Below are 11,243 nucleotides of genomic sequence, written 5' to 3' on the forward strand. Positions count from 1 at the left end.
ACCCAGGAGTACAAGGAGTGGAAGGTTAGCAGACAGACTAGAACCCAGGAGTACAAGGAGTGGAAGGTTAGCAGACAGACTAGAACCCAGGAGTACAAGGAGTGGAAGGTTAGCAGACAGACTAGAACCCAGGAGTACAAGGAGTGGAAGGTTAGCAGACAGACTAGAACCCAGGAGTACAAGGAGTGGAAGGTTAGCAGACACAGACTAGAACCCAGGAGTACAAGGAGTGGAAGGTTAGCAGACACAGACTAGAACCCAGGAGTACAATGAGTGGAAGGTTAGCAGACAGACTAGAACCCAGGAGTACAAGGAGTGGAAGGTTAGCAGACAGAGACTAGAACGCAGGAGTACAAGGAGTGGAAGGTTAGCAGACACAGACTAAAACCCAGGAGTACAAGGAGTGGAAGGTTAGTAGACACAGACTAGAACCCAGGAGTACAAGGAGTGGAAGGTTAGCAGACAGACTAGAACCCAGGAGTACAAGGAGTGGAAGGTTAGCAGACAGACTAGAACCCATGAGTACAAGGAGTGGAAGGTTAGCAGACAGACTAGAACCCAGGAGGACAAGGATTGGAAGGTTAGCAGACAGACTAGAACCCAGGAGTACAAGGAGTGGAAGGTTAGCAGACAGACTAGAACCCAGGAGTACAAGGAGTGGAAGGTTAGCAGACAGACTAGAACCCAGGAGTACAAGGAGTGGAAGGTTAGCAGACACAGACTAGAACCCAGGAGTACAAGGAGTGGAAGGTTAGCAGACACAGACTAGAACCCAGGAGTACAAGGAGTGGAAGGTTAGCAGACACAGACTAGAACCCAGGAGTACAAGGAGTGGAAGGTTAGCAGACACAGACTAGAACCCAGGAGTACAAGGAGTGGAAGGACTTACAAGGAGTGGAAGGTTAGCACAGACTAGAACCCAGGAGTACAAGGAGTGGAAGGTTAGCAGACACAGACTAGAACCCAGGAGTACAAGGAGTGGAAGGTTAGCAGACACAGACTAGAACCCAGGAGTACAAGGAGTGGAAGGTTAGCAGACACAGACTAGAACCCAGGAGTACAAGGAGTGGAAGGTTAGCAGACACAGACTAGAACCCAGGAGTACAAGGAGTGGAAGGTTAGCAGACACAGACTAGAACCCAGGAGTACAAGGAGTGGAAGGTTAGCAGACAGACAGAACCCTAGAAACCCTAGGAGTACAAGGAGTGGAAGGTTAGCAGACACAGACTAGAACCCAGGAGTACAAGGAGTGGAAGGTTAGCAGACAGACTAGAACCCAGGAGTACAAGAAGTGGAAGGTTAGCAGACACAGACTAGAACCCAGGGGTACAAGGAGTGGAAGGTTAGCAGACAGACTAGAACCCAGGAGTACAAGGAGTGGAAGGTTAGCAGACACAGACTAGAACCCAGGAGTACATGGAGTGGAAGGTTAGCAGACACAGACTAGAACACAGGAGTACAAGGAGTGGAAGGTTAGCAGACAGACTAGAACCCAGGAGTACAAGGAGTGGAAGGTTAGCAGACACAGACTAGAACCCAGGAGTACAAGGAGTGGAAGGTTAGCAGACACAGACTAGAACCCAGGAGTACAAGGAGTGGAAGGTTAGCAGACACAGACTAGAACCCAGGAGTACAAGGAGTGGAAGGTTAGCAGACACAGACTAGAACCCAGGAGTACAAGGAGTGGAAGGTTAGCAGACAGACTAGAACCCAGGAGTACAAGGAGTGGAAGGTTAGCAGACAGACTAGAACCCAGGAGTACAAGGAGTGGAAGGTTAGCAGACACAGACTAGAACCCAGGAGTACAAGGAGTGGAAGGTTAGCAGACACAGACTAGAACCCAGGAGTACAAGGAGTGGAAGGTTAGCAGACACAGACTAGAACCCAGGAGTACAAGGAGTGGAAGGTTAGCAGACACAGATAGAACCCAGGAGTACAAGGAGTGGAAGGTTAGCAGACACAGACTAGAACCCAGGAGTACAAGGAGTGGAAGGTTAGCAGACTAGAACATGAGTACAAGGAGGGAAGGTTAGCAGACACAGATTAAACCCAGGAGTACAAGGAGTGGAAGGTTAGCAGACACAGACTAAAACCCAGGAGTACAAGGAGTGGAAGACACAGACTAGAACCCAGGAGTACAAGCAGACACAGACTAGAACCCAGGAGTACAAGGAGTGGAAGGTTAGCAGACTAGAACAGACTAGAACCCAGGAGTACAAGGAGTGGAAGGTTAGCAGACACAGACTAGAACCCAGGAGTACAAGGAGTGGAAGGTTAGCAGACACAGACTAGAACCCAGGAGTACAAGGAGTGGAAGGTTAGCAGACACAGACTAGAACCCAGGAGTACAAGGAGTGGAAGGTTAGCAGACACAGACTAGAACCCAGGAGTACAAGGAGTGGAAGGTTAGCAGACACAGACTAGAACCCAGGAGTACAAGGAGTGGAAGGTTAGCAGACACAGACTAGAACCCAGGAGTACAAGGAGTGGAAGGTTAGCAGACAGACTAGAACCCAGGAGTACAAGGAGTGGAAGGTTAGCAGACACAGACTAGAACCCAGGAGTACATGGAGTGGAAGGTTAGCAGACACAGACTAGAACACAGGAGTACAAGGAGTGGAAGGTTAGCAGACACAGACTAGAACCCAGGAGTACAAGGAGTGGAAGGTTAGCAGACACAGACTAGAACCCAGGAGTACAAGGAGTGGAAGGTTAGCAGACACAGACTAGAACCCAGGAGTACAAGGAGTGGAAGGTTAGCAGACAGACTAGAACCCAGGAGTACAAGGAGTGGAAGGTTAGCAGACACAGAGTAGAACCCAGGCTACTTGTTTGCCCACTGCTGTTAGTGCAATCATTACATACTTTGCACCTGGTGGACATCCCATATTTGGGCATACTTCCCATAATTCAGTTAACTGAAAATGACATCCTGTTTTTCGAGAAATGAATCTGAACCACAAAACGGAGGTGGCCGTTGACTTTACCATAAGCAGGGTTGCTATCAGCCAATGATATTTAGGGGGATGAAACTTGAATGATTTAAGAGAGAGCATTTGAAGGTTGGGTACAGGTTATCAGTTCACACTCTTGCCTGTGCCTGTGGTACATACAGTATCATATACTAAGGCTAATGTTACATTATTAGTATAAATGAGTTGTGTTAGACTAAGAGGAATATTAGTAGACATGAGACCAATGCAGGAGAACATCAAGGTGCTTTACTTTGCAAACAAATGTCTGGAGCCATATGTAGAGGTGGGTTGCTAACTATACTCAGATATACATGAATTGTAATGTTTAGCGTGAGATAATGTACTAGTTTGTATTCCTTTTTGGTTGATTGAAGAGTCGTTTTTGGGTGGTCTGCAAAAATGGTAATTTCTTGGAAAGAAATGATTGTATTTAGTCTTTTATCACCCACCTTCCATCACTAGTACTGATTGTGGGTGGTTTCATGTTTTATGTGTGTTTGCGTTTGAGTCAGTTAATCACTCAGCCTTATGTTTTACAATATCAGTGTGGTTAAGAAACTAACAGCAGAGAGAAAAGGAGAGTGTGTTTGAACAGAGTTGTGGTTTCATATCCAAATCATCTTCAAGTATCTGAAATTGATTGTGTATCTTAATAAAGTTACTTTAAGATCATTTGAACATGAATGTGGAAAATTATAATATCGGAGACATAATCAATGTGTCATTTTGTAATTTGCATGAACTTTCCCCTTAAAGAGTTATTTCCCTGCAGATCATCACAGGGAAGGATGCAGTGAAGCGTCGACGGAGCGTGTGCAGCTCAGAGGAGGGTAACCGCTCTGAGGACGAGGAGCCCGAGGACTTACTTCCTGTTCTCCGAAACCACAGCCAGCTCCTTAATGACCACCACATCGAGAGTGTGAGTTACTGTTAACCTACACCAAAACGAAACACTGTAGCTAATACAGTCAATCCTGGCACATTTACAGAAATGTTGATGAAGGTGCGTTGTACTTATCAAATAAACCTAATGAAGTAAAGGAAAAGTAAAGGAATCATCTCCCAGCACTATATAGGCTACACAGCCAGCTCATGGGAGGAACTTAGTGCTTTGGTTTATTTGATATGTACAAAGCTAAATATGGGACTTTTTTTGGGGTTCTTCAATTTATACTGAGTTCCGGGCAAATAAAGTGCACATACTCATCTCAACACTACACAGCTTTGACATGTGAATTTAATGGGACATTTTCTCATCATCAATCTCATCCTCTGTTTCTGAAACCCCAGCTAGCCAATCACATGCCAGCAAGGACACAGGGGTATCCATGGAACCTGGTCTACAGCACAGCCATTCATGGCACCAGCCTGAAGACTCTGTACAGGCAAATGGCCCACATCGACAGTCCTGTGCTTCTGGTCATCAAAGACATGGGGAAAAAGGTGGACATCTCAACAACGTACTGTTCTATATGATTGACATTTAACGTAATATTACATCCATGTACATTGTTATTACATTATGAATGGGTCATACGATCCCAGTAAAATGCTAATACGTTTGTTTTCCTCTCTCTCAGGTGTTTGGTGCTTTCTCCTCCCATCCCTTCAGAGTGAGTGACTGTTGCTACGGAACAGGAGAGACTTTTGTCTACAGTTTCGACCCTGCATTCAAGGTAACACTGCATGCTGTTGTGTGCACGGTTTTGTCCAAAATGGCATCCTATTCACTATATAGTCCACTTCTACGTTTGACCAGAGCTTACCTTTGTACTATAGGGAATAGGGTATCATTTTAGATACAGCCCCTGTCTTTGTAGTTCATAGGCTGTGGTCAACATCCAAGTATCTTTCCCCTGACTGTCGTGAGTTAGTCTGACACCTCTCTCTTCACACAGGCCTACAGGTGGAGTGGTGAGAACTCGTACTTCATCAGGGGCCATATGGACTCTCTACAGATTGGTGGAGGAGGGTAAGTGTTAAAGGGTAAAATACCGAAGCCTAAAATACCTAATACCTAAATACCTCATCTAAAAGTAAATCTAGTTAGCTTCCACAAACCCATTGATGTCTACAGATAGGCTAAACCGCATCCCTTGGCTCTGGTCTGATATATGTTTCTCTTGTTGACCTCTAGGGGGCTTTTTGGCCTGTGGCTGGATGCTGATCTGTACCACGGTGCCAGCTACTCCTGTCACACCTTCAACAACCAGCCCCTGTCCACCCAGCAAGACTTCACAGTGCAGGACCTGGAGGTCTGGACTGTACAGTAAACAGAGCGAGACACAGAGACTCAGAAGCGGAAGAGAGAGAGAGAAAAAAGCCAGAGCCATGTCTCTCTATGGTTTACAACATGGCTTTACTTGTGTTCAGTGAGGTTTAGCCTGTGCTCAAGCTGTTAGAGTACAGTGAGCTTAATTCATATATGAACGGACAAAGCCATTGATCATGTGACACCAGTCATTCCTATGTGAAAACTCAATAGTGCATTTGAAGCCAAGGAAGTCCGTTAAGATGGTGTCTCATGTGGGAGATTTACGTAGGCATAACATGCTACTCCAGGATGTGACGCTGCAGGCTAGCTCAGTGCTGCCCCCTCTTATTGAGTTTTTCACGTTGAAGGCAGATTGGGGTAAGGCACGCTGCCATTAGCTACAAAAGTATGATAATGACTTCTTCTGTGTGCGATTTTAAAATAATCGGTTCAAGCACATACATATGGTATAATAGAAGCAATTATCAGTAGCATTATTTTTTTGTTTGTTATTATTTTATTTACACAAAGATTGCCATCTTCCCATTCACTAAAATGGGGATCCTGTGTTCTGCAAATAATGCCTGCAGTACTGTGGTTGGCCTTGAATGAGAGGGGGCAGTCATTCTCCCCTGGGTTTGTCCTGTGTAAAACCTGGTCTCGTGACTTTTAGGCTGGTTTTAGCTGAGTTTTACCAGCGCGTAACCTATTATACCAGCATTAACTCAGGTTGTATATGTGTTTTGCCTGGTTAACTGAGGACTGTAAAAACCTTTAGAAATACCTGGAAGTCCATTCACTTGTGGCCTCTAATGGTTTGTACTAAAGGTATGGGTTTAAATCCCATGTTAAATGTTTTCTTAAATTTGTAAAAGAGTATAATGAAAAAAAATATCAAGAACAAAACAGGATATAAGATGTACCAAATGTTTTAATTTGCATCTTCTTCACATTACTTTGATGTTCTTATTTTCAATGACGGCCTAGGAACAGTGGGTTAACTGCCTTGTTCAGGGGCAGAATGACAGATTTGTACCTTGTCATCTCGGGGATTCCAACGTTCTAACCACTATTTAAAGAAATGTTATCTAGGGAAGTATTTTGTTTTGTTTGCTTTGTTCTATTTATATGTGTTGAGTTTGTAAGTATGTATGTTTTTCTGTATGTGTGCTGTACAGTGCTGGCACTGTTAATGGCTCCTTATTAAAATTCTGAATTTCCAGGTGACAAAAATGTGCTTTAAACCTGTGTGATTATGTGACTGATTGTTATAAGATCAATAAGCATCATTGCCTGAAATAGTAATACTAATATTCATCTCATCAACAACAATATAAAAGCAAGATTTATAATAACAAAAGGATATGACATGTGTTAGATTAACCCAGTTGTTTGAAATATCATACTAGAAACCCAGTCATTTCTGTATGTTGAAATGAATCTAGCAATAGGTAGCCTAAGGCCACCTCAGTAGTCACACATCAGTCATTGTACAAGTATTGGTTTTGAAAGAAATTATAAAATGTCACAGCATTGATTTACATCTTGTTGTACTGTCAAAGAAAGGACGTTTGTTTAATGAAAACGACACCTGCAATCTCAAAAACGAGGTCTACATAGGATACAGCCTAGTGTGCTTTCGCAAGAGCTAATGGGTATCCTAATAAAATACAAAATATCTAAATTGAGCACATCTTTATTACTGTAAATAGTAAGGAGGAGTTAGATCAACTAAATTATAGGCTATGACCAGTAAAAGAAATCAAGTTAATCTGTATCGTTCTTTTCCTAGGTCTGGCTGCTGCAGAACACGAAAATTGATAAAAAAATCCCATCTTTAAATAATTTAGGCAAAAACAACAATGCAATATAATCGATGCATTAACATATACATGTGTGTGGCAGAAAATATGTGATGTGGCAGAAAATAGAAAAGCATATCTGTTAATAAATGACTAAAATGTAAATCTTTTATCTAGACTGATTCAGTGAGGGACGTGTTTCACTTCCGCCTTCAGGTGGTCATTAGTGCGTATTGCCAAGTTGGGTAAATGTTTGCTTTTCCTGTCGACTCACCAACGATAAACTAGCTAGCTAGGCTAACGTTACGTTAACTAACTTTGGCTAGCTATGTTAGCTGTCAGATAAACGGCGACAATGATGACCACTGACAGTTAATGACAGGTCATTTGAGCTAATCCGTTAACCCCTTTGTTCTATGATCATACTCCATAGCTATGTGGAAACAATATACAGTATTGATCCCCCCAAAAAAGTTTAGGCAGGTTGGCTTCCAAACTGAAAACAATGATGATTGTGATGGACGTCCTAGTTGAACCAGCGAGCCCCACCATTACCTGGTTGTGCCCACATACATGTTGGAAACTGTAAATCACTCAGTAAAGAGCATGTGTCATTAGGTATGCAAATTTCAAGATGTGTGTTAGAGGTCGACCGATTAGTCGGAATGGCCGATTAATTAGGGCCGATTTCAAGTTTTCATAACAATCGGAAATCGGTATTTTTGGACACCGATTTGGCTGATTTAAAAATTAAAAAAACTTTAACACCTTTATTAAACGAGGCAAGTCAGTTAAGAACACATTCTTATTTTCAATGATGGCCTAGGAACGGTGGGTTAACTGCCTGGTCAGGGGCAGAACAACAGATTTTTACCTTGTCAGCTCTGGGATTCAATCTTGCGGTTAACTAGTCCAACGCTCTAACCACCTGATTACATTGCACTCCACGAGGAGCCTGCCTGTTACACGAATGCAGTAAGAAGCCAAGGTAAGTTGCTAGCTAGCATCAAACTTACCTTATAAAAAAAATAATCAATCATAATCACTAGTTAACTACACATGATTGATGATATTACTAGTTTATCTAGCGTGTCCTGCGTTGCTTATAATCGATGCGGTGCGTATTCGCGAAAAAGGACTGTCTTGCTACAATGTGAACCTAACCATAAACATCAATGCCTTTCTTAAAATCAATACACAAGTATATATTTTAAAACCTGCATATTTAGTTAATATTGCCTGCTAACATGACTCGTTGCGAACTGTGTGAAGACTATTTCTTCCTAACAAAGACAGCCACAAAGAAACAAATGTGACTAGACAGCCTGAAAAATCTGAAAAATTAACAAATGTGACTAGATGACAACATAATGATATCTTTCCAACATTAGGGCTGTTTTTCAAAATAAGTTAAATCCATGTTGTGTTTTTATTTCGTTGCCACGATACTGACGAGTGTTGCAATACTGGTATCGTCCCGGCCCTTTTATTAACAAGTGACTCCAATTGTATAGGCCAAATGTTTGCTATGCATGCATATTTGATTGGTTTAGCTTAATGCAATGGCATACAACAGCAAATCACATTCAGTAGTCTGTAGAATTTAGCATTTTGAACATGCTGCTGTTGTCACAGCAGATCATGCAGAGACAAAAAGAAAAGAAACATTGCCTGCTTCTGTCTACAGGTTTGGTTTCCACTGGCCCCCATTCTGTTCTGTCTCTCACCATGTGTTGGCACCTGCCAGTCAAATGGGCTTCATGTCCCGCCTCTTCTACAGACCCAACTCCTATTGGTTTGTCATGGTAAGTCTCTTTCAATTGGCCATTGTAATACAGTAGCTGTCAGAATTTGTGTGATAAATGTTTCACTATTCCCCCCACATTGTCTGTTCTGTGGTAATATTATCCACCTATTGAGTTCAGTGTTCGTACAGTACCACAGTCGGGATAGAACAACAATTTCCCTTGCCTTGCTGCCTTGACAGCACCTGGACACCAACACATCAACTCCACTCATTTAGACTTGTCTGAGTAGCTTGTTAGCATTGTGTTTGGGAAAGAGGGCTTTTTTTAAACATATACATGTAGTTAGACTGTCTAGATTGGCAGATGATGAACAGCTCCATTGTTCCTGTTCTAGCAGCTCTTTTATTTCACTCTGGCTGTTGTGTTGTCATCTGTTAAGAGCCAATCAGCCAACACTAATCTCTCACTGCATTATCACTACCAGTTTTCATGGTCGATTAACTCCATGTGGAGACTACTGTACTGGGGAAATCTGTTGGGATGAAGTAAGATGACTAAAGCCCCAAATACACCGGACTAAGAAACCTGTTTTTACCTGTGTCTGCCGTTGGTGTGTATATGGGTCTTCCCAGGTTAAAGGATGGCCATCTATACAGTATGTCAGGGACACTCACCCATATCAGTCTATTCCCATCAGGTTGGTTTGCAGGCTCTCACCTCATGCAAGAGCCTTTGTTTTTCTACCTTTAGATACACTACATGAGCGTGACAATGGACTGGAAATTCAGACATCAAAAAGCCATGAAGAAGCCATGAATTGTAATTGATTTATTATTGTACTATGTGTGTTTGTCTACTTCAGGCGGACCAGTTGATTCAGCAGCTGAACTCTTAAGGGAGAGACCAACTGAGTGGTGGGTTGCAGTCTGGGCTGGTCCAGTGAGAAACAGGGTTACCTTACTAGTAGTGAAGTGAGCAGGTCAGGACTGGTCTGGTCTCCCTCCGTGGTTCTCTGTGTGAGAGTACTATACTCCCTAGCAGGTTACAGTGAGACTAGTGATGATGGTACAAATCAACTCAACTGAGGTTTTTAATTCTAGTATCAAGCTGAACAGCCAAATCAGAAATTAAGCCAAATATTTTTTCCTTCTAATTTTAAAGACTTTTGTGAAAATTACCAATAGTTACGCTTTATTTTTTACCACAGTATATGAAATAGTAATGACTGGAATGATTTTGGGGTCATTTTTCCCTTGGTAAAGAAAGATATAAAAAGTGATACAAATATACACTGCTCAAAAAAATAAAGGGAACACTAATATAACATATCCTAGATCTGAATGAATGAAATATTCTTATTAAATACTTTTTTCTTTACATAGTTGAATGTGCTGACAACAAAATCACACAAAAATTATCAATGGTAATCAAATTTATCAACCCATGGAGGTCTGGATTTGGAGTCGCACTTAAAATTAAAGTGGAAAACCACACTACAGGCTGATCCAACTTTGATGTAATGTCCTTAAAACAAGTCAAAATTAGGCTCAGTAGTGTGTGTGGCCTCCACGTGCCTGTATGACCTACAACGCCTGGGCATGCTCCTGATCAGGTGGCGGATGGTCTCCTGAGGGATCTCCTCCCAGACCTGGACTAAAGCACACGCCAACTCCTGGACAGTCTGTGGTGCAACGTGGCGTTGTGATGGATGGAGCAAGACATGATGTCCCAGATGTGCTCAATTGGATTCAGGTCTGGGGAACGGGCGGGGCAGTCCATAGCATCAATGCCTTCCTCTTGCAGGAACTGCTGACACACTCCAGCCACATGAGGTCTAGCATTGTCTTGCATTAGCAGGAACCCGGGGCCAACCGCACCAGCATATGATCTCACAAGGGGTCTGAGGATCTCATCTCGGTACCTAATGGCAGTCAGGCTACCTCTGGCGAGCACATGGAGGGCTGTGCGGCCCCCAAAGAAATGCCACCCCCCCACACCATGACTGACCCACCGCCAAACCGGGTCATGCTGGAGGATGTTGCAGGCAGCAGAACGTTCTCCACAGCGTCTCCAGACTCTGTCACGTCTGTCACATGTGCTCAGTGTGAACCTGCTTTCATCTGTGAAGAGCACAGGGCGCCAGTGGCGAATTTGCCAATCTTGGTGTTCTCTGGCAAATGCCAAACGTCTTGCAAAGTGTTGGGCTGTAAGCACAACCCCCACCTGTGGGCATCGGGCCCTCATACCACCCTCATGGAGTCTGTTTCTGACCGTTTGAGCAGACACATGCACATTTGTGGCCTGCTGGAGGTCATTTTGCAGGGCTCTGGCAGTGCTCCTCCTTGCACAAAGGCAGAGGTGACAGACACAGCAAACCTTCTTGAGCATGAGCAGGAGCATGACCAGGAGACCTGAGAATGGTAAGTGAATGGGATGTACTGGGACTGGGAAACATACTGTAAGT

At 43.3% G+C, this 11,243-nt stretch overlaps 1 protein-coding gene across 1 annotated transcript; it reads left to right on the plus strand.

Moving 5' to 3' along the window:
* Positions 1–3,046: 3,046 nt before the first annotated feature.
* LOC115124165 (nuclear receptor coactivator 7-like) lies at positions 3,047–6,473 on the plus strand. Its single transcript, XM_029653549.2, has 6 exons — positions 3,047–3,258; positions 3,748–3,894; positions 4,266–4,418; positions 4,556–4,651; positions 4,874–4,947; positions 5,113–6,473. Exons 1-6 carry the CDS (start codon positions 3,154–3,156, stop codon positions 5,246–5,248), a joined length of 711 nt encoding a protein of 236 aa, XP_029509409.1. The 5' UTR covers positions 3,047–3,153; the 3' UTR covers positions 5,249–6,473.
* The last annotated feature ends 4,770 nt before the right edge of the window (positions 6,474–11,243 follow it).

The sequence above is a fragment of the Oncorhynchus nerka genome, linkage group LG14, assembly GCF_034236695.1.
Source record: "Oncorhynchus nerka isolate Pitt River linkage group LG14, Oner_Uvic_2.0, whole genome shotgun sequence".
Taxonomy (NCBI): Eukaryota; Metazoa; Chordata; class Actinopteri; order Salmoniformes; family Salmonidae; genus Oncorhynchus; species Oncorhynchus nerka.

Coding starts and splice junctions, on each gene's coding strand:
- LOC115124165 (XM_029653549.2), top strand. CDS start 3,154: ATGAGTTGTGTTAGACTAAGAGGAATATTAGTAGACATGAGACCAATG. Junction 4,652..4,873: donor GTTTCGACCCTGCATTCAAG/GTAACACTGCAT, acceptor CTCTTCACACAG/GCCTACAGGTGGAGTGGTGA. Junction 4,948..5,112: donor CTACAGATTGGTGGAGGAGG/GTAAGTGTTAAA, acceptor GTTGACCTCTAG/GGGGCTTTTTGGCCTGTGGC.